The sequence below is a fragment of the Trachypithecus francoisi genome, unplaced genomic scaffold (assembly GCF_009764315.1).
Source record: "Trachypithecus francoisi isolate TF-2019V2 unplaced genomic scaffold, Tfra_2.0 Lachesis_group5, whole genome shotgun sequence".
In the NCBI taxonomy this organism is placed as follows: Eukaryota; Metazoa; Chordata; class Mammalia; order Primates; family Cercopithecidae; genus Trachypithecus; species Trachypithecus francoisi.
Genome location: NW_022681470.1, coordinates 139,612,558 through 139,639,894, shown reverse-complemented (window position 1 = coordinate 139,639,894; position 27,337 = coordinate 139,612,558). Strand labels below are relative to the sequence as shown.

At 56.2% G+C, this 27,337-nt stretch overlaps 3 protein-coding genes across 3 annotated transcripts; 1 reads left to right on the top strand and 2 right to left on the bottom strand.

The window, feature by feature from the left end:
* The first annotated feature begins 881 nt into the window (after positions 1-881).
* Positions 882-8,206, top strand: ICAM5 (intercellular adhesion molecule 5). Its single transcript, XM_033200289.1, has 11 exons — positions 882-1,519; positions 2,465-2,734; positions 2,903-3,223; positions 3,455-3,742; positions 4,041-4,295; positions 4,434-4,682; positions 5,135-5,380; positions 5,477-5,755; positions 5,838-6,077; positions 6,777-7,043; positions 7,766-8,206. The coding sequence occupies exons 1-11, from the start codon at positions 1,438-1,440 to the stop codon at positions 8,041-8,043; spliced, it is 2,775 nt and encodes a 924-aa protein (XP_033056180.1). The 5' UTR covers positions 882-1,437; the 3' UTR covers positions 8,044-8,206.
* Positions 8,207-15,029: 6,823 nt separating this feature from the next.
* On the bottom strand, positions 15,030-21,056 carry ZGLP1 (zinc finger GATA like protein 1). Its single transcript, XM_033199425.1, has 5 exons — positions 20,946-21,056; positions 19,801-20,451; positions 16,072-16,178; positions 15,618-15,711; positions 15,030-15,436 (listed from the first exon to the last, which is right to left on the bottom strand). Exons 2-5 carry the CDS (start codon positions 20,274-20,276, stop codon positions 15,319-15,321), a joined length of 795 nt encoding a protein of 264 aa, XP_033055316.1. The 5' UTR covers positions 20,277-20,451; positions 20,946-21,056; the 3' UTR covers positions 15,030-15,318.
* Positions 20,498-27,229, bottom strand: FDX2 (ferredoxin 2). Its single transcript, XM_033199426.1, has 5 exons — positions 27,073-27,229; positions 26,926-26,980; positions 26,607-26,713; positions 22,442-22,529; positions 20,498-22,231 (listed from the first exon to the last, which is right to left on the bottom strand). Exons 1-5 carry the CDS (start codon positions 27,224-27,226, stop codon positions 22,075-22,077), a joined length of 561 nt encoding a protein of 186 aa, XP_033055317.1. The 5' UTR covers positions 27,227-27,229; the 3' UTR covers positions 20,498-22,074.
* Positions 27,230-27,337: the final 108 nt, after the last annotated feature.

Here is a 27,337-nt window from a genome sequence, read left to right as displayed (position 1 = left end):
TTCGATCACTTTCTCCAAGTTCCTTGTCTCCCTGGGGGCACCTGAGGTTTCCTCACTCAGGGCCCACCTGGGGTCCCGAAGCCCCAGACTTTGTGTATCCCTAGCAGGTGTCACAGAAACCTCTCCTTCTGCTGGCACCATCGAGTGGGATCAGCGCCGGTCCGGGAGGGCCACGGGCAGGGACAGGGTGGGGTTCATGGCATGGCTTTCCTGATTGGCCCCGCCGCCACCACGCGGCAGCTCTGATTGGATGTTAAGTTTCCTATCCTAGCCCCACCTTCAGACCCTGTGCTTTCCTGGAGGCCAAACAACTGTGGAGCGAGAACTCATCTCCAAAATAACTTACCACGCTGGGGTGACACCACGAATGGTGGGGAGGGGAGGGTCCCATGGACATATTGAAGGACATGGATACGCAGAAGAGGTATCCATGTAGTGGCAGCCGGGAAGGAGTGATCAGATGTCCACATGGAATATCACAAACTCGAATTCTGAAGATGTCCTGGTAGTCACCCGGCCAGATGAGCACGTGGAGTTGGGGGGGTGTCAAAGCTTGGGGCCCGGATGCGGAGTCAAAAGCTTCACCCTTGGTCCCTCGTTCTTGCATGGAGGTCCAGGGCCCCCGCCCACCGAGCAGAAGGCGGACTCAGGGGCGCTCCAGGGTGGCTTGAGCTCACACACGCTGAGTAGACACGTGCCCGCTGCACCCTGGGTAAATACAGATCCGGAGCCGAGAGGATTCTAATTTAGACGCCCGCGAACGCTGCGCGCACGCACACGTGTCCTCGGCTCGCTGGCACTTTCGTCCCGCCCCCTCCGTCGCGTGCCGGGGCTGACCTGGAGGGGGGCTTAGGGGTGTGGCTCCGTGGGGTCAAAAGGAGAAGGATCGGTGAGAGAGACATCCCCACACCCTCCCCTAGAACTGTCCTTTCCCCATCCAGTGCCTCCCAAATCTCTCTTAGTCCCCAGCTGCATCCCCGCCCTAAGGGGGGCTGGTGGGAGGAGCTACATGTGGGGGCGGAGCTCGGAGTCCAACTCATTATCATGGCATCTCAGCCAGGGCTGGGGTAGCGGTTTGGAAAGGGCAACCCAGCATCCCCCGATCCCAGAGTCGCGGCCGGGGATGACGCGGGAGAGCGTGGTCGCCCCCAGAAGGCTCCGGGCCATCATGCCGGCCTCCACGTAGACCCCGGGGGTCGCTCGCTCCTGCCAGCTCGCCTTCACTAAGGCCTGGAGCTTAGCGCAAGCTCGCCTCCCGCCCACCCACCGCCTCTGCCGCCGCCCCCTCCTTGGAAACCAAGTTACCAACGTTAAACCAATCCCCGAGCGCAACTCTGCCTCCCCCACACCCCACCCGCCGCGCCGCGCGGAGCCGTCCTCTAGCCCAGCTCCTCGGCTCGCGCTCCCCTCGCCTCCTGTGCTTTCCCCGCCGCGGCGATGCCAGGGCCTTCGCCAGGGCTGCGCCGGGCGCTACTCTGCCTCTGGGCTGCTCTGGGCCTGGGGCTCTTCGGCCTCTCAGGTAAGAGTCCCCCTCTGGCTCGGGGTGGACAGGGCGGGGTCGGAGTCCCTGGACCTGGGAAGCGGCCTCCTGTCCCTCCCAGCTCCGCCCTCGCCTCGCTCTCACGCCTCTGCCCCCACCTCGAGCCTGAGTCTTCTCCCCTTCCCCCTCCTCCCCAACACACACCCCAGCCCCAGCTTCCCGACTCCTCGATCACCCCTACCCGCTTCGAGATCCTAGGTGTTCTTCCGCACCCAACCCTTCGCCCTGGAGACCCAGTGTCTCTCCTGTCCCCTCCCCGGGTACCTTCTCACGCTCTGCTGTGCACCATGGTCCACGAACTGGCATCTTCCCCACTCGCGGTCCGCGAAGACTCCATCTCTCCAACTACCGTGACTCAGAGGCGCTGTTCCCGCTCCACCCAGAGCCCTGGCAACCGGGTCCCTCAGCTGTTCCCGCGGTTCCTTCCATGAGCCCAGCCCTGCGTCCCGACTCCGTGTTCTTCACCAGGTGTAGGGTCCTTCCTGATCCTTGAGCCAGCCTCGTCGCTCCTTTGCCCTTGCCGCAAACGCACTCTCCTCGTATCCCGGCATTCTGCCAGGACCCTGAGAATCTGTTCATCTCCCATCCCTCACCCGGGGTCCCCTTCTCTCAGCCTTGCTGTGTTCATCGGAGACCCCACCTTTCCTCTCCTCTACCCTCTCCCCCATGCTTTCCCGCCGCTCCATCGGCGCTTTGGAGACCAGGGCTCTCTGCTACCACGTCCCAGAGACACCCTCGAGGTTTAGACTCTGGGAGCGCGCCTTTAAACCGGAGGCCTGGGCAGGACGCGGGACGCCTGGGTTCTTTCCCCAGCTGCAGCCTCTCCTCCTCCTCCCCGCCCTCCGAGAATCCTTGACTCGACATGGGGGCGCTAAGATGTCAGGGAGTTGGCTCCCCAAGCTGAGCCCGCGTTTCCCTGGGCAGCGGTCTCGCAGGAGCCCTTCTGGGCGGACCTGCAGCCCCGCGTGGCGTTCGTGGAGCGCGGGGGCTCGCTGTGGCTGAATTGCAGCACCAACTGCCCTCGGCCGGAGCGCGGTGGACTGGAGACCTCGCTGCGCCGAAACGGGACCCAGAGGGGTTTGCGTTGGTTGGCGCGGCAGCTGGTGGACATTCGCGAGCCAGAGACCCAGCCCGTCTGCTTCTTCCGCTGCGCGCGGCGCACACTACAGGCGCGTGGGCTCATTCGCACTTTCCGTGAGTTCTGGGTGGCCACGCGCGTACTCCATTACCTTCCCTCCCTCCCAGGCCCCGCCCCCTGGGTCCCAGGGTCCTCCCCTTCATGCCCCACCTTCTGTATCCCACCCCCTCCCCTGGGTTCCAAGTTCTGGCGTTCCAAGAGCGGCGGGCTCTTCCCCCTTGCAGAGCGACCAGATCGCGTAGAGCTGATGCCGCTGCCTCCCTGGCAGCCGGTGGGCGAGAACTTCACCCTGAGTTGTAGGGTCCCCGGCGCCGGGCCCCGTGCGAGCCTCACTCTGACCCTGCTGCGGGGCGCCCAGGAACTGATCCGCCGCAGTTTCGCCGGCGAACCACCCCGAGCGCGGGGCGCGGTGCTCACAGCCACGGTACTGGCTCGGAGGGAGGACCATGGGGCCAATTTCTCGTGTCGCGCGGAGCTGGACCTGCGGCCTCACGGCCTGGGACTGTTTGAAAACAGCTCGGCCCCCAGAGAGCTCCGAACCTTCTGTGAGTGGGTGTGGGGAGGAGATGGGAACCAAGTGGGGTCGGGTCGGTGTTTAGGAGGTTTAGAGGCAGATACATCTGAATGCTGGTCCTGACTTCAACCCTCACCGGCTGAGCTGTTGCCCCCTCCGTGCCTTGAGGATGATAATACGATAAGATAGTGCATGTCAAGTGCTTAGGACATATTGAGTGCTCGGAACACAGTTCGTTCAAACTTGGTTCTTCGACCCCTAGCCCTGTCTCCGGATCCCCCGCGCCTCACTGCTCCCCGGCTCTTGGAAGTTGGCTCGGAAAGGCCGGTGAGCTGCGCTCTGGACGGACTGTTTCCAGCCTCAGAGGCCAGGGTCTACCTCGCACTGGGGGACCAGAATCTGAGTCCAGATGTCACCCTCGACGGGGACGCACTCGTGGCCACTGCCACAGCCACAGCTAGTGCAGAGCAGGAGGGTGCCAGGCAGCTGGTCTGCAACGTCACCCTGGGGGGCGAAGACCGGGAGACCCGGGAGAACGTGACCATCTACAGTAAGGAGGGAGGCGGGGTCTCCGCGGCTCGGAGGTGGGACCAGAGGAACGCGAAGGCGGGGCGAAGAGTGGGCGGGACCTCAGTACCGGAACAGGCGAGGCCCCAGTGTCCCGAGGGGGCGGGGCAGGTGGGGGCGGAGACGTAATCACTGGGGAGGAGGAGCCTGTACAGCCTGAGAGGCTGGGCGCGGTACCCTAGTTCCATCTCAACACCCCAGGATTCAGGCAGATAAGAGGCGGGCCTTGACTGGCGGGAGGGACGTGGTCAGTATACTCCGACTAAACGCTCCGCCCCCAGGCTTCCCGGCACCACTCCTGACCCTGAGCGAACCTAGCGTCTCCGAGGGGCAGATGGTGACAGTAACCTGTGCAGCCGTGGCCCAAGCCCTGGTCACACTGGAGGGAGTTCCAGCCGCGGTCCCGGGGCAGCCCGCCCAACTTCAGCTAAATGCCACCGAGAACGACGACAGGCGCAACTTCTTCTGCGACGCCACCCTAGACGTGGACGGGGAGACCCTGATCAAGAACAGGAGCGCAGAGCTTCGCGTCCTATGTGAGTTAGTGATAACCCCTCGCCCCACACCTCCTGGTGATTTCCAAGGACCCGCCTGCTCCCTGGCCATGTCGTGGAGGCGGGGCCATTTCTCACGGTCCACGTCTAAGCCTCTATAACCCCACGCCCTGCCCGCAGACGCCCCCCGGCTGGACGATTCGGACTGCCCCAGGAGCTGGACGTGGCCCGAGGGCCCAGAGCAGACGCTGCGCTGCGAGGCCCGCGGGAACCCAGAACCCTCAGTGCACTGTGCACGCTCCGACGGCGGGGCCGTGCTGGCTCTGGGCCTGCTGGGTCCGATCACTCGGGCGCTCTCAGGCACTTACCGCTGCAAGGCGGCCAATGATCAGGGCGAGGCGGTCAAGGACGTGACGTTGACGGTGGAGTGTGAGTGGGGGTGCGCAGGGTGCATCTCTATCTGGTTCAGAATCTAGAGGGTGGCCAGCCTCCAGGGAAGAGTAGGAGTAGGGTATGAAGTGTCCCTTTGGGTGGGGTTTGGGGAAAGGGAAGAGGCTGGTTAGTGGGGTTGGGAAAAGATCTCGGAGGATGGAAGAGACAGGGTGGGCGTGTCCCTAGCCCAGGGCGTAGTATGTGGGCGGAGTCTTGGAAAGGCGGGAGGTCCAGAGTGTTAAAATTTTTAGACCGAAAAAGGCGCTCCTGGTGGCTCAGGGAGCTCCCAGACAGAGTGCATGGATCGACTAGCGTGACATCCCTTTGGATTGGCGTCCAAGGGTTGTGCAGGAACAACCCTTAGTGGAAACTTTAAAAGGCCAAGGAAGATCTAGGGACGTCAGACTTGCCCCCAAACCCCAAAGCCAACAATACGCTCCCTCCTCCAGACGCACCAGCGCTGGACAGTGTGGGCTGCCCAGAACGCATTACTTGGCTGGAGGGAACAGAAGCCTCGCTGAGCTGTGTGGCGCACGGGGTACCGCCTCCTGATGTGATCTGCATGCGCTCTGGAGAGCTCGCTGCAGTCATCGAGGGGCTGTTGCGTGTGACCCGGGAGCATGCAGGCACTTACCGCTGCGAAGCCACCAACCCTCGGGGCTCTGCGGCCAAAAATGTGGCTATCACGGTGGAATGTGAGTAGGGGCACCGCGGAGTGAGGCAGGATCTGTGGGACAACCCCGGCTGGACTTCCTGGCCCCCGTGTGAACCCCTGCAATCCTGTTTCCCAGATGGCCCCAGGTTTGAGGAGCCGAGCTGCCCCAGCAATTGGACATGGGTTGAAGGATCTGGGCACCTGTTTCCCTGTGAGGTCGATGGGAAGCCACAGCCAAGCGTGAAGTGCGTGGGCTCCGGGGACGCCACTGAGGGGGTGCTGCTGCCGCTGGCACGCCCAGACCCTAGTCCCAGAGCTCCCAGAATCCCTAGAGTCCTGGCACCCGGTATCTACGTCTGCAACGCCACCAACCGCCACGGCTCCGTGGCCAAAACAGTCGTCGTGAGCGCGGAGTGTGAGCGAGGCCCAGGCGGGTGGGGAGCGGGGGTGCCCCACGGTCCGGGCACTCTCTGACATCCCCCATGGCTGCTTTGCAGCGCCACCGGAGATGGATGAATCCACCTGCCCAAGTCACCAGACTTGGCTGGAAGGGACTGAGGCTTCGGCACTGGCCTGCGCCGCCCGGGGTCGCCCTTCCCCAGGAGTGCTCTGCTCTCGGGAAGGCACCCCGTGGCCTGAGCAGCAGCGCGTGTCCCGAGAGGACGCGGGCATTTACCACTGTGTGGCCACCAATGCGCATGGCACGGACTCCCGGACCGTCACCGTGGGCGTGGAATGTGAGTGGGGGCAGCACTGGATGGAGGGGACACGGCCTCGGAAGAATGACTTGCAGCAGTGGGAGCATTCAAGGGCACCTCTCCCAGTCCCATTCTAGGGGACAGGGAATTCCAGCCTAAACCAGGGGGTAATGAAAATTCTAGCAAGGCGCGGTGGCTCAGGCCTGTAATCCCAACACTTTGGAAGGTTGAGGCGGATGAATCACTTGAGGCCAGGAGTTCGAGACCAGCCTGGCCAACATGGCGAAAACCCCTCTCTACAAAAATCCAGTCGTGGTGGTGGGCGCCTGTAGTCCCAGCTACTTGGGAGACTGAGGCAGGAGAATCGCTTGAGCCTGGGAGGCGGAGGTTGCAGGGAGCCGAGATCCCTCCACTGTACTCCAGCCTGGGAGACAGAGTGAGACTCTTTCTTAGAAAAAAACAAAAGAAAATTCTAGGGAATAGGAGCACGGCCCTCCTCAATCCTGGATTAGAACACTGGCCTGGGCTTCACCTCCTTCCATTCAGTGAAGAAGGGCGAGGAATTTTAGCCGCAACAGCAGCCTGATTGTCGGGGAAGGAGGCTCTGATAGGAGGCAGGATCCTTTTGTGGCCATCAGAGGCCCGGTGGCCTCACATCGATCGTGGTGGGCCGGAGCAGGGCATTTGATCAGTGGCTGGGCCGGCGCTAAGCCCCACTTCACCTTCTGTGCCCTTCAGACCGGCCGGTGGTGGCCGAACTTGCTGCCTCGCCTCCTGGAGGCGTGCGCCCAGGCGGAAACTTCACCTTGACCTGCCGCGCGGAGGCCTGGCCTCCAGCCCAGATCAGCTGGCGCGCGCCTCCGGGTGCCCTCAACATCGGCCTGTCGAGCAACAACAGCACACTGAGCGTGGCAGGTGCCATGGGAAGCCACGGCGGCGAGTACGAGTGCGCAGCCACCAACGCGCATGGGCGCCACGCGCGGCGCATCACGGTGCGCGTGGCAGGTAAGTGGCAGCTGGGGAGGGGCGGGGCGAGGTATCTGCGAGGGGGCGTGACCTGGGACCTGGGGCGGCCGACCCTGCCTGCCTCCCTCTCAGTCCAGGTAGATGAGACATAAGTGGGGCAGAGTAGAAGTCAAGGGTGCCTGGGTGGGTGGGGCTGTTGATCACACTTTGAGGGGTGGGAGAGGGAGGTGGCCGGGGGACTGAATTCAAGGGGAGGGACCCTCCAGGGCTGTCAGTACTGCAGGAAAGGACTTAAAAACTTGGAGTGGATTCTGCGTGGTGGATACTTGACCCAATTCACCCTCCACTGTGGGGAAGATTGGGGAGGGACCAAAGTCATTGGATAATGGAGGGAGGGGTCAAGATCGCCTTCTCTCACTTCCTGAAGCTCCTGGGGCTGGATTCTCTCTGGGGTAGGGAGAACCTGACCTGGTCCTGCCAGTACTCATTTTCTGGGAGATGGGGAGAGTTGACTTGTCGCTAGAGGGCTAAGTGTGGTCACGGGTTTATGTCACCATGGGCTGAAGTGCGATGTAAATTGAGTCTTGGGTCGCCCTGGCACTGGGAGTGGCCTTCCTGCGTGGGGTCTGTCCCTTCTCCCAAGGCCAGACAGTGAGCTCCCCAGGGTATGAGGACTGACCTCGTGCCTGTGAGGGGGCGGGGGACGGTGGGGGAAGCCCCCGGGAGCTTGGCCACCCTCCGCGAGGGTCTCCACCCCGCAGGTCCGTGGCTGTGGGTCGCCGTGGGAGGCGCGGCGGGGGGCGCGGCGCTGCTGGCCGCGGGGGCCGGCCTGGCCTTCTACGTGCAGTCCACCGCCTGCAAGAAGGGCGAGTACAACGTGCAGGAGGCCGAGAGCTCGGGCGAGGCCGTGTGTCTCAACGGCGCAGGCGGCGGCGCTGGCGGGGCGGCGGGCGCGGAGGGCGGACCCGAGGCGGCGGGGGGCGCGGCCGAGTCGCCGGCGGAGGGCGAGGTCTTCGCCATTCAGCTGACCTCGGCGTGAGCCGGTTCCCCTCTCCCCGCGGGCCGGGGGATGCCCCCGAGACGCACACGGGGGCTTATTTATTGCTTTATTTATTTACTTATTCATTTATTTATGTATTTCAACTCCAAGGGTGTCACCCCCATTTTCTACCCATTCCCCCAATAAAGTTTTTATAAAGGAACTCCCGGTCTCCGCCTCTGTTTCTGCAAGGTGGAACAAGCCCAGGGTTCCAATCGTGACCTCCCAGGTTATTCATTCCAAAAGCGGTTTTTGAGGGGGCCGGGGATGATGGCTCAGCCTGTAATCTCAGGACTTGTGGGAAGCCCAGGTGGGAGGATCGCTTGAACCCAAGAGTTTCAGACCAGCCTGGGCAACATAGGGAGATTCTACAAAATAATATTTTTTTCAAAAATTGGACAGGGCCGGTCGCTGTGGCTCACGCCTGTCATCCCAGGATTTTGGAAGGCCGAGGCGGGCAGATCACGAGGTCATGAGATCTAGACCATCCTGGCCAATATGGTGAAACCTTGTCTCTACTAAACATACAAAAAATTAGCTGGGAGTGGTGGCATACGCCTGTAATCCCAGCTACTCGGCAGGCTGAGGCAGGAGAATCACTTTAACCCCAGAGGCAGAGGTTGCAGTGAACCGAGGTGCAGTGTCTAATATATATATATATTAGACAGGGCCGGGCACGGTGGCTCTCGCTTGTAATCCCAGCACTTTGGGAAGCTAAGGCAGGTGGGTCACTTGAGGTCAGGAGTTCGAGACCACACTGGCCAACAGGGTGAAACTCGTTCTCTCCTAAAAACACAAAAAATTAAGGCCAGGCGCAGTGGCTCACGTCTGTAATCCCAGCACTTTGGGAGGCTGAGGCAGGCGGATCATGAGGTCAGGAGATAGAGACCATCCTGGCTAACACAGTGAAACACCATCTCTACTAAAAATACAAAAAATTAGCTGGGTGTGGTGGCACATGCCTGTAGTCCTAGCTACTTGGGAGGCTGAGGCAGGAGAATTGCTTTAAGCCCAGAGGTAGAGATTGCAGAGAGCTGAGATCGCACCACTGCACTCCAACCTGGGCAACCGAGCGAGACTCTGTCTCAAAAAAAAAAAAAATTAGCTGGGCCGTAGTGGCACCTGCCCTGTAGTCCCAGCTACTCGTGAGGCTGAGGCAGGAGAATTGCTAGAACACAGGAGGTGGAGATATTGCCATTACACTCCAGTCTTGGCAACAGAACTAGACTCTGCCTCCAAAAAAAAAAAGTGTTTTTTGAGGGGGCTGGGCATGGTGGCTCAGGCCTCTAATCTCAGAACTCTTGGGAGGCCCAGGTGGGAGGATCCCTTGCACCCACGAGTTTCAGACCAGCCTGGGCAACATAGTGAGACCCTACAAAAAAATACATTTCCAAAAAAATTTATTTTTGAAATGGAGTCTTGCTCTGTTACCCAGGCTGGAGTGCTGTGGTGTGATCTCGGCTCACTGCAACCTCTGCCTCCTGGGTTCAAACCATTCTCCTGCCTTGGCCTCCTGAATAGCTGGGACTATAGGCATGTACCACTATGCCCAGCTAATTTTTGTAGAGATTTAGTAGAGATGCTAAATTAGCCCAGCTAATTTAGTAGAGATGGGGTTTCACCATGTTGGCCAGGCTGGTCTCGAACTTCTGATCTCAGGCGATCCACCCACCTCGGTCTCACAAAGTGCTGGGATTACAGCTGTGAGCCACCGCGCCTGGCCTATTTTTCAAAAATTAGCCAGACTTGGTGGTGCATGCCTTAGTCCCAGCTACTTGGGAGGCTGAGGCAGGAGGATCCTTTGAGCCCAGGAGGTCAAGGCCACTTCCAGCTATGATACTGTCATTGTGCTCCAGCCCAGGTGACAGAACAAGACCCGGTCTCTAAAAACAAACAACAAAAAAATCCAAAAACTTTTTTTGAACATCTACTGTGTGTCAGGCACAATCTGGACGGGGTTTCATCATGTTGGTCAGGCTGGTCTCAAACTCCTGACCTCATGATTTACCCACCTCGGTCTCCCAAAGTGCTGGAATTATAGGCATGAGCCACTGCACCCAGCCAGCTGTCTTTTCTCAGTGTGACCTAGAGCTCGTCCTCTCTCAGTGCCTGTTTTCAGCTCTCTTCACACCCTTAGGCAGGGGTGGGGGCCTCACTCCTTTCTCCTACTTATCTCTTCCGTCCAGTACTGCCCTCTGATCCGGGTCACTCTTGGAGGTGGGAGCTAAGTGCTTCCCCCAGGCCTGATTACTGGCAGAGCTGAGGCCGCCTTGCCAGGATGGGTGGAGGCCCTCTCCATCGCACCTCTGCCCTGAGACCCGGGTGAGACCTTCCTGGGCAGGCACTGGCTGATGCTATGGGTGTCAGCCCTCAGCATGTCCCGCCTGTTAAAGGGTGCACCCCTGCCCCACCCTCAATGCCTCCTTCATCCTGTGTCCATCCATAGTGCCTCAGTTTACCCCCACCTTACCTTTCCACTCAGCCCATCATGATTCAGAACAGACACACACAGGGTATCAGCCGCAACCCCCATTACGCCGCACCTTCCCCCCTCATCCCCAACAGCATAAGGCACAACAGCTGGGCCTCCTCCCCACAGCCTCCTCCTCTGCCCCTCCTCCCTCAAAAGTAGGAACACGGAGCCCTAGAGAAGGAAGCCAACCCCATGCAAACACGTAATGAGCAAAGATAAGACGGGGAAATGGCACAAGAGGGCAGGCCCGTGCTCGGTGGTGAGCCAGGGGCCAGGTACAAAACCCAAAAAGGCACCAGCCAGGGGTAGCCCCAGCCACTCACACCACCTCACCTTTTCTGCCTGTGCCCTCCCTGCTGAATGATCGCCCTCCACTCCTACTGACCTCAAAGTCTCTTTCAGAGCCTTCAGATGAGATATTTATTTTAGTAGGTTGGTGCAAAAGTAATTGCTGTTTTTGCCATTGAAAGTAATGGCAAAGGCCGGGCATGGTGGCTCATGCCTGTAATCCCAGCACTTTGGGAAGCCGAGGTGGGCAGATCACAAGGTCAGGAGTTCAAGACCAGTCTGGCTAACATGGTGAAACCCTGTCTCTACTAACAATACAAAAAAAATTAGCCAGACATGGTGGCACATCCCTGTAGTCTCAGCCGCTTGGGAAGCTGAGGCAGAAGAATTGCTTGAACCCTGAAGTGGAGGCTGCAGTGAGCTGAGATCATGCCACTGCACTCCAGCCTGGGCCACAGAGTGAGACTGTCTCAAGAAAAAAAAAAAAAGAGTAATGGCAAAAACTGCAATTACTTTTTCTTTTTTCTTTTTCTTTTCTTTTCTTTTTTTTTTTTTTTCGAGACGGAGTCTCAGTCTGTGACCCAGGCTGGAGTGCAGTGGTGCAATCTCAGCTCACTGCAGCCTCTGCCTCCCAAGTTCAAGCAATTCTCTCCTGCCTCAGCCTCCCGATGGGATTACAGGCACCCACCACTATGCTCGGCTAATTTTTGTATCTTTAGCAGAGATGAGGTTTCACCATGTTTGCCAGCCTGGTCTCGAATTCCTAACCCACCCACCTTGGCTTCCAAAGTGCTGGGATTACAGGCAGGCATGAGCCACGGTGCCTGACCTTTTTTTTTTTTTTTTTTGAGACAGAGTCTCACTTTGTCACCCAGGCTGGAGTGCAAAAGCAGGATCTCACTGCAGCCTCCGCCTCCCAGGTTCAAGCGATTCTTCCACCTTAGCCTCCTGAGTAACTGGGATTACAGGCACACGCCACCCCGCCTGCCTAATTTTTGTATTTTTGGTAGACAGGGGGTTTCATCACGTTAGCCACGCTAGCCTCGAACTCCTGACCTCAAGGGATTCACCCACCTCACCACAGGGTGAGAGTGGGAATGTCTATTTTATTTTATTTTTTGGAGACAGGGTCTCACTCTGTTGCTCAGGCTGCAGTACAGTGGCACGATCATGGCTCACTGCAGCCTCAACTTCCCAGGCTCAAGTGATCCTCCCACCTCAGCCTTCTAAGCAGCTGGGACTATAGGTGCATGCCACCACACCTGGCTAATTTTTGTATTTTTGGTAGAAACAGGGTTTCACCATGTTGCCCAGGCTGGTCTTGAACTCCTGGGTTCAGGTGATCTCGCTGCCTTGGGCTCCCAAAGTGCTTGGATTACAGGTGTGAGCCTGTGAGCCACACCTGGCCTATTTTATTTATTTATATATTTTATTTTATTTTATTTTATTTTGAGACGGAGTCTTGCTCTGTCGCCCAGGCTGGAGTGCAGCAGCACAATCTCGGCTCACTGCAAGCTCCGCCTCCCGGGTTCACACCATTCTCCTGCCTCAGGCTTCCAAGAAGCTGGGACTACAGGCGCCCACCACCATGCCTGGCTAATTTTTTGTATTTTTTAGTAGACACGGGGTTTCACCACGTTAGCCAGGATGGTCTCGATCTCCTCACCTCATGATCCACCCACCTCGGCCTCCCAAAGTGCTGGGATTACAGGCATGAGCCACCGTGCCTGACCTATTTTATTTTTTAATTAATTGTTTGTTTTTGTTTTTGTTTTGGGATGGAGTCTCTGTCTCCAAGGCTGAAGTGCAGTGGCACGATCTCGGCTCACTGTAAACTCTGCCTCCCAAGTAGCTGGGATTACAGGCACATGCCACGCCTCGGTAATTTGGTAATTTTTGTATCTTTAGTAGAGACAGGGTTTCCCCATGTTGGCCAGGCTGGTCTCAAACTTCTGACCTCCGGTGATCCGCCTGCCTCGGTTTCCCAAAGTGCTGGGATTACAGGAATGAGCCACTGTGCCTGGTTGGGCATACGTCTTGTTTTTTTCTTTCTGTAGATAACAAGCGATTCTCCTCCCTCAGCCTCCCAAGTAGCTGGTACTACAAGCGCCTGCCACCATGCCCGGCTATTTTTTGTTTTTTTAGTAGAGGTGGGGTTTCACCATGTTAGCCAGTCTCTAACTCCTGACTTCAGGTGATCTGCCTGCCTCGGCCTCCCGAAGTGCTGGAATTACAGGTGTGAGCCACCATGCCCAGCCTGAGTGGTGGGAGATGTCTATTTTAGACTGAGCAGTCAAGAAAAGCTTCTCTGAAGAGGTGATGTTTGGGCCAGGCCTCCGCAAACGATTAGAAGGTGTCAGCCATGGGGAGATGTGGAGGGAGGGTGTTCCAGGCCAAGGAAGGGTAAGATAAAATCATTCAGGGATCTGAGGGCAGAGGAATCTGGACTCCAGTTCTCCCATTCAGGGCTGCCCAGGAGAGATAAAGAGGATCTCATAAGAGTGTATGCGGCCAGGCGCAGTGGCTCAAGCCTGTAGTCCCAGCACTTTGGGAGGCCCAGACGGGCGGATCACGAGGTCAGGAGATCGAGACCATCCTGGCTAACATGGTGAAACCCCGTCTCTACTAAAAAATACAAAAAACTAGCCGGGCGAGGTGGCGGGCGCCTGTAGTCCCAGCTACTCGGGAGGCTGAGGCAGGAGAATGGTGTAAACCCAGGAGGCGGAGCTTGCAGTGAGCTGAGATCCGGCCACTGCACTCCAGCCTGGGTGACAGAGTGAGACTCCGTCTCAAAAAAAAAAAACAAAGAGTGTGTGGCTTTGTGGCTCACTCATGCCCACACAGGGACCATGCCCCACCCTACCCACCTTTTTCTTTTTTTTTTTCCCCTGAGTCTCCCTCTATTACCCAGGCTGGAGCACAGTGGCATAATCACGGTTCACTGCAGTCTTGACCTCCAGGGGCTCAAGCGATCCTCCCACCTCAGTGTCCCGAGTAGCTGGCAGTACAGGTGTGCACCACCACCCCTGGCTCATTTTTTGATTTTTTTGGTAGACACGGGGTCTCACTATGTTGCCCAGGCTGCTCTTGAACTCCTGGGCTCAAGTGATTCTCCCACCTTGGCCTTCTAAAGTGTTTGGATTACAGGCATGAGCCACCACACCCAGCCCACCAACCAATCTTGACTCTCCCTCCTCCCTCCCTCCCAGTGAGTGCTGGTGGCCTGTGTGTCACGCCTGCTGAAGGCTGCCTCTGACTTGTGGCTTTTGACTTCAGGCCTGGGAGACACCCTTTGGCTAGGTTAAGGAGATCTTGAAATGGGTAGGGGACACAGCAGGGGGTAAGGAGAGTGACACACTGCAGGCATGGGTTGGGTGACAGATGAAGGATCCATTGGTATATGCTGCCAGTGTGTGCCATCTACTTGTGTGTTTTATGTGTGTCTTGTGCATGTGTCCTGTGTGGGCTGTATCTGTGACTCAGCTACGTGTCAGCACATCCCTGTCGATGTGTGTCTGCTGATATGTCCGTCAGCATGCACAGCTGTCTTGCATGCGTCTTTTTTGAGACGGAGTCTCGCTGTCACCCAGGCTGGAGTGCAGTGGCACCATCTCGGCTCACTGCAACCTCTACCTCCTGGGTTCAAGCGATTCTCCTGCCTCAGCCTCCCAAGTAGCTGGGATTACAGGCACGCGCCACCACGCCTGGCTCATTTTTGTATATTTAGTAGAGACAGCATTTCACCATGTTGGCCAGGCTGGTCTCGAACTCCGGATCCACCTGCATCAGCCTCCCCAGGTGCTGGGATTACAGGAATGAGCCACTGTGCCCAGCCAGACATGTGTCCTTTTTTTTTTTCCTTCTGTAGATAACAGGGTCTCACTATGTTGCCCAGGCTGGTCTCAAACTCTTGGCCTCAAGCAATCCTCCTGCCTCAGCCTCCTAAAGTGTTAGGATTACAGGCGTGAGTCACCGAACCCGGCTTGTGTGTGTTTTTCTGCGTCTGTTGTGTGTGTCTGCGGGTAGTGGCTGTTTCCATGCATGGGATATTGTGGTAAATGTGGCTAGTTCCCTGTGTGGGGGCTGCTGCTTGTGGATAAGACTGTGTCTCTGTGCATGTACATGTGTGCGCATGCCCCTCACAACCCCAACGAGAAAGCACCTGTCCACCTTCCTGGGCTGGCAGAGGGGCACAGGAGACGGGATCCCAAATTACAGGCTTTTCCTCTCCGAGTATCTCTGCACTTTATTGTCCCTGCTGTAGCAATGCTCATCCTTCCTGAGAATGTCTCCTGAGGGGGCCTCAGCCAAGGCTGCCTGGAGAAGGAGCCAGTGACCCCTAGCAGGCTCTGCCACCTGAGGCCTGGGTCTTCCCCTGGGATCCTTGAATCTGGAGATGGCAGAGAGGAGGCAAGCTGGCTCTTTCCCCGATCCTCCTAGCAGAGCTGCTTCTGCCCATTCTCCCACTGGTGAAACGGAGGCAGAAGCAGCGGGTCAGCAGGGTGAAGGTGGGTTTAACCTTCCTGAATGGGTTCCAGGGACACTCCACATCTGCCACATAGCCTCTTGGGCTGGACATTTTTCCTGGGCACCAGCCAGCAGCTGGAGCAGCGAGTGCCATATTTCTTGTACCTAGGGTTGGGGGACAAGAAACTGCCATTTAGGATGCAGTGGGGGCCCAGACACTGCCACAAGGAAACCACTTTTCCCAAGAGGTAGGTGTTTTGCTTTTTGCTTTCCCCATACGCCACACTGGTTACACATGGACTGATTTGGGGACCCCCACCTCAATTCCCTCCTCCATTCTAAGGACCTGATCCCACAGGCGTTGCAGAGAGGGGTCCCATCTTCAGCGTCTCTCCAGAGCGGGGTCCTCTGGGTCTGACAGGAAGCACAGCGCCGGGGCTCTGAAGGGTCAGAGGTCAAAGGGCAGGGGTCAGAAGCCACGCAGATGAGCTCAGGATGCCTGTGCGGGGTCGGGCATTTTGTGGGGGTCTCAGTAAAGGCCCCACCTGGCTCTGGACCAGCCCTGGGAGTTGCCAGCTCTAAGCCACAGCAAAGTCAGGAAGGGAGACAGATGGCAGCATTCCGCAGAGGAGGAAGCTGGGGGTGGGGGTGACTCAGCCCAAGTGGAGGGGGGTGGTGCAACTCCTCCCGGAGGGTCTAAATGGGGAAGCAAGATGGAGAAGGGGGGGCAGGGCGAAAGGCAGGGAAGACAGGAAATTGGCCCCCAAAATATTTATAGCTCTTGGGTTTTCAGGACTCACCCAGGGCCTCGCTGCCTGCTGAGTGGGCCTCAGTGCCTCTTGGGTGGGCTGCAGGGCCCACAACAGCATCTGCAGGGGATTCCTGAGAGCGGCTACTACAGGGGAGGCTGCGGGGCAGACAAGGTATTAGCATTGGAGGGGATCCGTAGCTTGTCCCCAGTAGCCCCCCAAAATGAAGATTTAGTATCAAGGTATCAGGCATCCCCCAAGGAGGCAACTGATACCTGAACGGCCTGGCTTTGCCTCTCATTAGTAATAATAATAATGTTATTATTTTTGCAGATGGAGTCTTGCTCTGTCGCCCAGGCTGGAGTATAGTGGTGCCATCTCAGCTCACTGCAACCTCTGCCTCCTGGGTTCAAGCAATTCTTGTGCCTTAGCCTCCCGAGCAGCTGGGACTACAGGCGCGCAACACCATGCCCAGCTAATTTTTATATTTTTATAGAAATGGGGTTTCACCATGTTGGTCAGGCTGGTCTCGAACTCCTGACCTCAAGTGATCCACCTGCCTTGGCCTCCCAAAATGCAGGGATTACAGATATGAGCTACCGTGCCTGACCTAATTATTATTATTATTATTATTATTTTTTTTTTTTTTTTTTTTTTTTTTTTTTTTTTGAGACGGAGTCTCACTCTGTTGCCCAGGATGGAGTGCAGTGGCGCAATCTCAGCTCACTGCAAGCTCCACCTTCCAGGTTCACGCCATTCTCCTGCCACAGCCTCCTGAGTAGATGGGACTACAGGCGCCTGCCACCACGCCCGGCTACTTTTTTTTGTATTTTTAGTAGACACGGGGTTTCACCATGTTAGCCAGGATGGTCTCAATCTCCTGACCTCGTGATCCACCCACCTCGGTCTTCCAAAGTGCTGGGATTACAGGTGTGAGCCACCGGGCCCAGCCAATTATTATTATTTGAAAAATAGTAAGCACAGGGACAGCCTGCCAGGTTCCAATCCCAGTTCTCCATGTCCTTGCTGTATGAGCCTGGACACATTATCTCCTACTCTGTGCCTCAGTTTCCTCATCTGTAAAATGGGCTTCCCAACACAATAGTTGTTTTTTTTTCTTTGCAAATTTTATTTACTGATTTTTAAAAAGAGATGGGAATCTGGGTAATATAGGGAGATCCCATCTCTAGAAACATAAAAAAATTAGCCAGGAGTGGTGGTGCAGGCCTGCGCTCCCACCTACTTGGGAGGCTGAGGAGGAAGGATGGCTTGGGCCTGGGAGGTCAAGGCTGCAGTGAGCCATGATTGTGCCACTGCACTCCAGCCTGGGTGACAGAGCAAGACCCTGTCTCAAAAAAAAAAAAAAGGCCAGGCGCGGTGGCTCAAGCCTGTAATCCCAGCACTTTGGGTGAGACGGGCGGATCACAAGGTCAGGAGATCGAGACCATCCTGGCTAACACGGTGAAACCCTGTCTCTACTAAAAAATACAAAAAACTAGCCAGGCGAGGTGGCGGGCGCCTGTAGTCCCAGCTACTCCGGAGGCTGAGGCAGGAGAATGGCGTAAACCCGGGAGGCGGAGCTTGCAGTGAGCTGAGATCCGGCCACTGCCCTCCAGCCCGGGCAACAGAGCGAGACTCTGTCTCAAAAAAGAAAAAAAAAAAGAAAGTGGGCAGGCATGGTGGCTCACGCCTGTAATCCCGACACTTTGGGAGGCCAAGGTAGGTGGATCACCTGAGGTCAACAGATCGAGGCCATCCTGGCCAACATGGTGAAACTCCATCTCTACTAAAAATACAAAAATTAGCCAGGCTGGTGGTGGGAACCTGTAATCCCAGCTACTCCAGAGGCTGAGGCAGGAGAGTCGTTTGTCTTTTTTTTTTTTTTTTTTTTTCCTTTTTGTGGAGAACGGGGTCTCGCTGTATTACCCAGGCAGGTCTCGAACTCCTGGGCTCAAGCTATCCTCCCGCCTCTGCCTCCCTGAGAGCTGGGATTACAGGCGTGAGCCACCGTGCCCGGCCAGGAGAGTCGTTTGAATACAGGAGGCAGAGGTTGCAGTGAGCCGAGATCATGTCATTGCCCTCCAGCCTGAACAACAGAGTGCAACTCCATCTCAAAAAGAAAAAATTATTGTTTTGGCAGCATAAGTTATAATTATAATTTTTATAATAACAATAAATAAGTAAAAATTAGAGATGGAGGTCTTACTATGTTGCCCAGGCTGGTCTTGAACTCCTGGGCTCATGCAATCCTCCCACCTTGGCCTCCCAAAGGGCTAGGATTACAGGTGTGAGCCACCAGGCCCAGCTTCCCAAAGTTTTTTTTTTTTTTTTTAAGGGGTCGGAGTCTTGGTCTGTCGCCCAGGCTGGAGTGCAGTGGTGCCGTCTCTGCTCACTGCAACCTCCACCTCCTGGGTTCAAGTGATTCTCCTGCCTCAGCCTCCCAAGTAGCTGGGATTACAGGTGCCTGTCACCACTCGTGGCTAGTTTTTTTTTTTTTTTTTTTTTTTTTGAGACAGAGTCTCGCTCTGTCACCCAAGCTGGAGTGCACTGGCCAGATCTCAGCTCACTGCAAGCTCCGCCTCCCGGGTTCATGCCATTCTCCTGCCTCAGCCTCCCCGAGTAGCTGGGACTACAGGCGCCCGCCACCTCGCCCGGCTAGTTTTTTGTATTTTTTAGTAGAGACGGGGTTTCACCGTGTTAGCCAGGATGGTCTTGATCTCCTGACCTTGTGATCCGCCCGCCTCGGCCTCCCAAAGTGCTGGGATTACAGGCTTGAGCCACCGCGCCCGGCCATTTCTTTTTTTTTGAGACTGGGTCCTGCTCTATGGCCCAGGCTGGAGTGCAGTGGCGCTATCTCAGCTTAGCTTACTGAAGCCTTTGCCTCCTGAGTTCAAGCGATTCTCCTGCCATAGCCTCCCGAGTAGCTGGGATTACAGGCACCTGCTACAATGTCCAGCTAATTTTTTGTATTTTTAGTAGAGATGGGGTTTCACTATGTTGGCTATGCTAATCTTTTTTTTTTTTTTTTGAGACGGAGTCTCACTCTGTCCCCCAGGCTAGAGTGCAGTGGCGCGATCTCGGTTCACTGCAACCTCTGCCTCCCCGGTTTAAGCAATTCTCCTACCTCAGACTCCTGAGTAGCTGGGATTACAGGCGCTTGCCACCAGGCCCAGCTAATGTTTGTATTTTTAGTAGAGATGGGATTTCACCATGCTGGTCAGGCTGGTCTCGAACCCCAGACCTCGTGATCCACCCACCTCAGCCTCCCAAAGTGCTGGGATTACCGGCGTGAGCCACCACACACAGCCTGGCCAGGCCTTGAACTCCTGTCTTCAGGTGATCCGCCCGCCTTGGCCTCCCAAACTGGTGGGATTATAGGCGTGAGCCACTGTGCCCGGCCTCCCCAGGCTTTTGAATGAGCCCATACACATCAAATACTGCCTGTTAACCTCTCATTGTTGTCGCTACCAACAAATAGTAGCCGTTAACATTATTGGGAAAAATCACTGCAGCCGCAGCTGCAGCCTAAACTACAGCCTAAGCAGGGCCAGGCCTGATTCATAAGAGACCAGGTCTCACACTGGGAGTGGGGAGCGACTGAGTCGGGAGGGGCAGGACTGGATCTGGCAGCAGCTCAAGTTGTCAACCAGAGACTGGGCCACGTGTAACGTAGGGCACGTGTGAGGGTCCACACTGACGCCAGGGAGCACCCCTACCTCCCACATTGGTGTCTGTGTTGTTACTGGGAGAAAGGGCGCCCTGGCCCGAGCCGGCCCCTACCTGTACGTGGGGATGATCTGCAGGCTGGAGTCTGGCTTTATCTGAAACTTCAGAGTCACCCCTTCGAACCCAGGGTCCAGTTTCTCAGTGCCCCGGCAGGGGTTCGGCTGTTTCCGGGGCCTTCTCTGGGGTGAGGCAGGGGGAGTCCCCGGGGGCTGCAGGCGGGTCTGTGTGTCCTTGGAATCCCTGTCCAGCAGCAGGTGGCCCTGAGTCCCCAGAGCCATCGGGTCCCAGCAAGGCCCCAGGACCGGGGTGTCCTGGGTAGGGGACTGACCCAGCCTCTCCACTGTCTCTTGGAGGAAGCGCAGGGCGGTGACCGAGTCCTGGCATGCAGGCCAGAGGGACCTGGGGAGAAGGGCAGTGGGGTCACTTTTTCTTGGGTGACTGCTGGGTTTAGCCGGCCAGGGGGTTCCAACTTGGGCCGGCTCTTTGTGTACCCTGGGGCAGGCTACACACTCCACCTGAGGTTCAGTCATTTCTAACTCTGGGTGGAAGGTTTAAGAGTTGCAAAGCAATTGCAGCTCACCTCGCCCAGCGTGGGCCTCCCAGGCACACTCTCAGCCCTCCACATCAATCAACCCTTTACGGCACCCGTAGATCACCCAGGCAGGGACCGCCCTAGGTGACCGAGGCAGGATTTCAAGCCTCTGGCTGCAGGATGGAGAAAAGGTTACTTTTTTTCTTTGTGTTTCTTTTAGAGACCGAGCCTCACTCTGTACCCCCGCCTGGAGTGCAGGGGCGTGATCAGGCCTCAGTGCAGCCTAGAACTCCTGGGCTCCAGCGATCCTTCCGCCTCAGCCTCCCGAGTAGCTGGGACTTACAGGCGCGCGCCACCACGCCGCTGGCTTGCCATAATATGATTACGATTTTTATCATTTTCATTATTATTGAGTTGCCCTCCCTAACCCCTGGATGATCCCTGGGGAGTGCCTACATCAGCCCCAGAGACATGGAATTGCATGGCCTCTGATCCCTAGATGACCCCAAGTGTCTCTGGGGACCAGAACCTCTTTGTAAGTTTCAGTAACTATTATAAAATTGCCACTTCTCGATAACCCCAGGAACGAGAGGTCACGACCCCCTGATCACTGAACCAGCTGGTGAAGTGCTGGCGGGGTCTGGGGAAGGGGTTTGGCCTTACGCACCTCCCACTGATTCTGCAGCATCCTGGGGTCCTCGGCTTCTCCTGGGAGGGGGATCCTCCCAGCGGCTCCAGGTCCAGACAGGGCGGCGCCAGCAGCTTTGCTGGCATCGTGGAGTCCGATGCTGGCTTGGCCTCCATTGCGCCCCAGCCCAGCCCCCTCCCTAATTTCACCCGGCCCTGTCCCGCTGGGCCCACCCGATGAAACCCACCTGGGGGGGGCGGGATCTGTGGGGTGGGAGCGCTCCTGGCCAAGGATGCGATGAGCCTCAGCTGAGAGCGACCAGCCTCGGCGGCGCCTTTCCTCTTTCTGGCTTTTTTCAGGTCATCTGCGCACCCCTGCGTGCCAAGGGCGGCCTGGACCCCACCAAATCCTTCCGCAGCTGCGGGGCGGGGCCTTCCATGCTGGCCCTACCCCTCGGAAATGGGGGCTCCCAGGCCTCTGCTTCGGATCCCCAGCGGGATCTTAGATCCCAGAGGGAGAAGAGAGTCGGGGGCCCAGCACAGCAGATGCAGGTTTTGTTTTTTGTTTTTGTTTTTGTTTTTTTGAGACAGGGCCTCATTCTGTCACCCCGGCTGGAGTGGAATGGCCTGATCACCGTTCCACTGCAGCCTAAATCTCCTGGGCTCAAGTGATCCTCCCACCTCAGTCTCCCGAGTAGCTGGGACCACAGGCACTTACCACCACTCTACGCTAATTTTTACTGTTTTATAGTGACAAGGTCTCGCCATGTTGCCCAGGATGGTCTTAAGCTCCTGGCCTCAAGTGATTCTCCCATCTTGGCCTCCCAAAGTGCTGGGATTACAGGTGTGAGCCACGTGTAGACCCCAGATCTGTCCCCCAAGGACACTCAACATGCTGGAGCCTATGATACTGATTTATTGCAGCTCCAATCTGAGTCCACTCCTACTCACACTGATTCTCAGGGGCTTGGGGAAGGCCACCCCACTAGGGGCCTGGGCCCTGCCGGAGCCTGGACACGGGAATCTCTCCCAAGCAGGGGTGTTGTCACTCGCAGGGGCTTCCACGTCTCTCCCGGGCCTGTCCGCTCTCTGGGCAGGGCTGGCACTTGGCTATTCCCGCAGTCTGGGCCCTGGGGTCATGGCAATGTTTAACAGTCCAGGTGTCCATGTCAGTGGGGCTTGGGGACATGGCCGTCCACGTAGAAGTTCCTGGTGATCTTGGGCAGGGTGAATTCCGCTCCTTCCAGCTCCGGCTTCAGTACGATCTGGCATCCCAGCCGCGAGTTCTCCTGAAGAAGGGGGGCCATGTCTAGCATGTCGTCTTCCCTGGGGTGGTGACACGGGCAGTGTTAGCCAAGGGCAAGCTAGCTGGGTGGGTGAGGGGCCAGAGGCAGGGGAGGGAGGAAGCTGACTGAGCACAGGGGGTAGTGTGGGGGGAGACAGCTCCCCTTCCAGGAACTGGAAGTGGGGAGGATGGTGGGGGCTGTTCAGTGCTTCAGGGTGAAGCTCCCAGCTAGGTAGGGCTACCCCACTCACCTCTCCTCGGGAGGAGGCAGGAGATCCAGGTGGTCTTCACTCACGTACACATGGCAGGTGGAGCAGGCCAGGGAGGCTTCACAGGCCCCTAGGGGCAGGAAGTGAAGTGGGCACAGGTGAGTGGCAGAGTCAGGAAGGGGCCACTCTGTGAAGGGTGTAGAAGAGTAGATCTCTCTTCCACCACGTGCCTCACGTCTCCCTCCTGGGCCTGCAGCCCCACTGTGTGCACCAGGCACTGTGTCATGTCCTCAATGTCCTTAGCTGGCTGTTTCCCAGTGTGTAGGGTTTACAAAGGGACACCCGGGAGGCCCCATTTCCCAGGGACTCCCTAGCAGGCTGAGATGCAGAACCATTAAAGAGCATGGACTAGGTTGCCAGGTAGCTAAGAGAGGAAAGGCCAGGCAGGCTCCCTGCAGCCTGTGAGCCCTTGCTGTGACCCTATCACGGTGCTGGGCAAATGTGTCCCCACCTCTCTGCTGCTCTTGGAGGATGGACCAGCTGACTCAGCAGTCAGTGTGGTGGGCGCCCGCCACCACGCCCGGCTAGTTTCTTTGTATTTTTTAGTAGAGACGGGGTTTCACCATGTTAGCCAGGATGGTCTCGATCTCCTGACCTCGTGATCCGCCCGTCTCAGCCTCCCAAAGTGCTGGGATTACAGGCTTGAGCCACCGCGCCCGGCCTTTTTTTTTTTTTTTTTTTTTTTTTTTTTTGAGATAGGGTCTCACTCTGTTGCCCGGCCTGGAGTGCCGTGGCTCAGTCATAGCTTACTGCCTCAACCTCCTGGCTTAAGTGATACTCCCATCCAAGCCTCCCAAGTAGCTGGGACTACAGGTGCACACCACCACACCTAGCTAATTTTTTTTTGCTTTTGTTTTTGTTTTTTTTTGAGGCAGAGTTTCGCTCTCCTTGCCCAGGCTGGAGTGCAATGGTGTTATCTCGGCTCACTGCAACCTCCGCCTCCCAGGTTCAAGCGATTCTCCTGCCTCAGCCTCCTGAGTAGCTGAGATTACAGGCACGTGCCACCATGCCCGGCTAACTTTTTTAGTAGAGGCAGGGGTTCACCATGTTGGCCAGGATGGTCTCGATCTATTGACCTTGTGATCCACCCGCCTTGGCCTCCCAAAGTGCTGGGATTACAGGTGTGAGCCACCATGCCCGACCATTCCTTTGTTTTCCTTTTTTTTTTTTTAGTAGAGACCACATTTCACCATGTTAGCCAGGATGGTCTTGATCTCCTGACCTCGTGATCTGCCCGCCTCAGCCTCCCATAGTGCTGGGATTACAGGCAGGAGCCACTGCGCCCGGCCTGTAATTTTTTTTTAGAGATGGAGTCCTACTCTGTTGCCCAGGCTGAAGTGCAGTAGTGTGATCTTGGCTCACTGCAAGCTCTGCCTCCCAGATTCACGCCATTCTCCTGCCTCAGCCTCCCAGAGTAGCTGGGACTACAGGCGGCCGCCACCATGCCTGGCTAATTTTGTTTTTGTATTTTTAGTAGAGACGGGGTTTCACCCTGTTAGCCAGGATGGTCTCAATCTCCTGATGTCCTGATCCGCTCACTTGGGCCTCCCAAAGTGCTGGGATTACAGGCGTGAGACACTACACCTTGCCAGGCCACTGACCTCTACTGGCCCAGCGCAGTGGCCCATGTCTGTAATCCCAGCACTTTGGGAGGCCGAGGCAGGTAGATCAACTGTGGTCAGGAGTTTGAGACCACCCTGCCCAACATGGCGAAACCTCATCTCTATTAAAAATATAAAAATTTAGCTGGGCATGGTGGCAGGCGCCTGTAATCCCAGCTACTCGGGAGGCTAAGGCAGGAGAATCACTTGAACCCTGGAGGCGGAGGTTGCAGTAAGCCAAGATCACGCCATTGCACTCCAGCCTGGGTGATAGAGCCAGACTCTGTCTCAAATAAATAAATAAATAAATAAACAAATGAGGCCGGGCGCAGTGGCTCAAGCCTGTAATCCCATCACTTTGGGAGGCCAAGACGGGCGGATCACGTGGTCAGGAGATTGAGACCATCCTTGCTAACACAGTGAAACCCCGTCTCTACTAAAAAAAAATGCAAAAAAAACTAGCCGGGCGTGGTGGCGGGCGCCTGTAGTCCCAGCTACTCGGGAGGCTGAGGCAGGAGAATGGCGTAAATCCGGGAGGCGGAGCTTGCAGTGAACTGAGATCTGGCCACTGTACTCCAGCCTGGGCGACAGAGCAAGACTCCGTCTCAAAAAAAAAAAAAAAAAATCACTCTATTTCACATTCCAATCTCTGTCCTAGACTACTGGCTGCTGGATTCCAGAACAGAACTTTAGGTAGGCCTTTCATAACCCTTCCCAACATATCTTCCCCTTTAATGATAAAATCAGGATCCCTGATATATTCATTCCAAAAGCAAACCCTGTATATTTTCTACCAGACAACCTTTCCCAAGTTGCTCATGACATAATTATATATTTACCTGTGGGATTATTGGCCCTATTAGGCCGAAATGGGTGTGAAATGACAGAGGCCTTATGTGTTTTGTATATTGCTGCCTGACGAGCAATAGGTATTTATAAAAAGGCAACACAGATTAGTGGCTAAAATGGACTGGTGAGTCTAGTATTGTCACCCACTTGACCTTAGACCAGGTCTACTTAACCTGGGGTTTAGTTTCCTCATCTGTAATATGGAATAACAGTCTCTACTACTCAACTTGTCATGAAGATTCAGTCAGTGAATATGTATTAACATAGTTAAAGACATATATATATATATATATATATATATATATATATATGTATGTATTTTTTTTTTCTTTTGAGACAGTCTCGCTCTGCCATCCAGCCTGGAGTACAGTGGTGCCATCTTGGCTCACTGCAACCTCTGCCTCCCAAGTTCAAGTGATTCTTGTGCCTCAGCCTCCCAAGTAGCTGGGATTATATGCATGTGCCACCACACCCCGCTAATTTTTGTGTTTCTTGTAAAGACAGGGTTTCACCATGTTGGCCAGGCTGGTCTCAAACTCCTGTCCTCAGATTCACCTGCCTTGGCCTCCCAAAGTGTTGGGATTACAGGCGTGAGCCACTGCGCCTGGACAAGAAATTTCTATTATTATTTTTCTCTCAACAAATTATCAAACACCTATTACATCCTGACAGGCAAGGCATGAATAAGAACATGGGTCTCCAGTCTCACTGGGGGACAGATGACAAAGTAGGAAACAAAACAGCCTGGCATCGTGGCTTGTGCCTATAATCCCAGCTACTTGGGAGGCTGAGGTGGGAGGATCACTTGAACCCAGGAGTTCAAGGCTGCAGTGAGGTATGATTGCATCATGGCACTCCAGCATTGGCGACACAGCAAGGCTGTGTCTCTTGAAAAGACAAAAAAGTGAGAAGTGCTATATATCATATCACAAACTGATAAGACAAAGTAACTAGGGCATGGGTACTTCAGCTGGGCTGAGGGGAATGGGATTGTTAGGGACATGACATTTACATTGAGGTCTGAAGGATGAGAAAGAGCCAGAATGTTTGCAGGGCAAGCACTTCAGACAGAGGGAACAGCAAATGCAATGGACCTGAGGCAGGAAGGAATGAGATGGACTGTTTGAGGAACCACAAGAAAGCCAGTGTGGGCTGGGTGTGGTGGCTCACGCCTGTAATCCCAGCATTTCAGGAGGCTGAGTGGGTGGATTGCCTGTCAGGAGTTTGAGACCAGCCTGGCTAACGTGGTGAAACCCCGTCTCTACTAAAAATACAAAAATTAGCCGGGCTTGGTGGTGGGCGCCTGTAATCCCAGCTAGTCTGGCAGCTGGGGCAGGAGAATCGCTTGAACCCGGGAGGTGGAGGTTGCAGTGAGCTGAGGTGCAGTAAGCCATTGCACTCCAGCCTGGGCAACAAGAGTGAAACTCCATCTCAAAACAACAACAAAAAGAAAGTCAATGTGGCTAGAATACAGGGAGGACGGGGGAAGAGAACACAAAATCCTGGGAGTCAGGAGTCCTAGTGATCTCTAATAAATGTTTAATAAATAAGAGCTTGGCAACAGATGAGGCCGTGGTAAGGGGTTTGGATTTTTAGTCCATATTTGGTGGGAAAAGTCGTGAAGAAACACACCTGATTTGTTTTTGTTTTGGACAAATGGATAAGGACCTCCTTAACTCCCTGTGCCCAGTTCCTACCTTCCAGGTCCACCCCGTGGCGCTGTGCCAGGTGGAGAACATTGTCCCCGACTCTGCCGCTCACTGGGATCCGCTGGCCTGAGCGGTCTACGAACACCACGTTCACCCTGGGGACAGATGGAGGTGCGAATGCCGAACTGGATGATGGGCTCAGGGCCCGGGTAGAATCTAGGGTTAGGAAGTAGGGATTGAGGCTTGACGCACAGGTGCTGAACAGGGCAAAGCAGAAAGGGGACCGCGAGATGAAGCTACAGGGCAACATGGGGACCAGAGGAATTCCGTGGGATGAGGAATGGGGGACTTGGCCCCCTGCACTCACACGTCCCCGGGCTGCTCGGGACCGCCTGTCTCCTCCTCTCCTGCCGGGCGCGAGCCTGGAAAACACGGTTGGGTGAGCGGCTGCGCCGAGCCCCGCCCCGCCGGCATCTGACGGGTTAACGCTGCCCGCCCCGGGCGCTTCAGGTACCTGTCGCTTGAAACTTTCTGGTTGTCCCTGGCGCCATCCCCTCCCCCGACCCCGAAGTGCCCCCAGTTCGGTTCCACCAGGTGCCCCTGGCAGTCTGCAGCAGAACCCTGGCACTCACGCCGCCCCGGGCCATGGAGGCAGCCATGACATGCATCACGTGACCCACCGACTGAGCATGCGCCGCACCAGGGACGCGAGGGAAGGGCCCACAATTACTGGAACAGAAGCGCAGATGTTTGCTTAGGGCCTGCGGTGACAAGGAGGG

Bases quoted from the DNA above. Each gene is read 5' to 3' on its own strand.
- ZGLP1 (XM_033199425.1), bottom strand. From the start codon at position 20,276: ATGACTGAACCTCAGGTGGAGTGTGTAGCCTGCCCCAGGGTACACAAA. The intron at 15,712-16,071 runs GTGAGTCCTGAA...CTGACCCTTCAG, and splicing joins AGCAGGCAGCGAGGCCCTGG to AGCCCCGGCGCTGTGCTTCC. The intron at 15,437-15,617 runs GTCCTTAGAATG...CCCCAACCCTAG, and splicing joins TGCAACGCCTGTGGGATCAG to GTACAAGAAATATGGCACTC.
- FDX2 (XM_033199426.1), bottom strand. From the start codon at position 27,226: ATGCATGTCATGGCTGCCTCCATGGCCCGGGGCGGCGTGAGTGCCAGG. The intron at 26,714-26,925 runs GTGAGTGCAGGG...ATCTGTCCCCAG, and splicing joins CCCGAGCAGCCCGGGGACGT to GGTGAACGTGGTGTTCGTAG. The intron at 22,232-22,441 runs GTGAGTGGGGTA...TCACCACCCCAG, and splicing joins CTGCCTCCTCCCGAGGAGAG to GGAAGACGACATGCTAGACA.
- ICAM5 (XM_033200289.1), top strand. From the start codon at position 1,438: ATGCCAGGGCCTTCGCCAGGGCTGCGCCGGGCGCTACTCTGCCTCTGG. The intron at 3,224-3,454 runs GTGAGTGGGTGT...TTCGACCCCTAG, and splicing joins CAGAGAGCTCCGAACCTTCT to CCCTGTCTCCGGATCCCCCG. The intron at 7,044-7,765 runs GTAAGTGGCAGC...TCCACCCCGCAG, and splicing joins CATCACGGTGCGCGTGGCAG to GTCCGTGGCTGTGGGTCGCC.